Consider the following 211-nt stretch of genomic DNA (forward strand, 5'->3'; position numbering starts at 1 on the left):
ACCAGCGGTGACCTGTCCCCATCCCCCGCCACCCAATTCTGCCCAGCTGGAGTATCAGAGGGCGGGGGGAAGGAACGGCTCCGTATACCGGGACGTGGTGACCGCCCGCTGTCTGCACAACCTCGCTATGATCGGAGGCGAGAACATCACCTGCACCGAGAATGGGACCTGGAGCGCCCCCCCCCGAGTGTCGGGGTGAGTGGTACACAGC

At 65.4% G+C, this 211-nt stretch overlaps 1 protein-coding gene across 1 annotated transcript in view; it reads left to right on the forward strand.

Annotated features, from left to right (window-relative positions):
- The window catches only part of APOH (apolipoprotein H), a 15947-nt gene that overhangs the window by 5096 nt on the left and 10640 nt on the right, over positions 1-211 (forward strand). Inside the window, 2 exon segments of the mRNA XM_018573217.1 lie at positions 6-175; positions 177-195. Coding sequence (XP_018428719.1) covers positions 6-175; positions 177-195 — 189 coding nt within the window.

This window comes from Nanorana parkeri, unplaced genomic scaffold, assembly GCF_000935625.1.
Source record: "Nanorana parkeri isolate BGI_ZX_2015 unplaced genomic scaffold, ASM93562v1 scaffold2279, whole genome shotgun sequence".
In the NCBI taxonomy this organism is placed as follows: Eukaryota; Metazoa; Chordata; class Amphibia; order Anura; family Dicroglossidae; genus Nanorana; species Nanorana parkeri.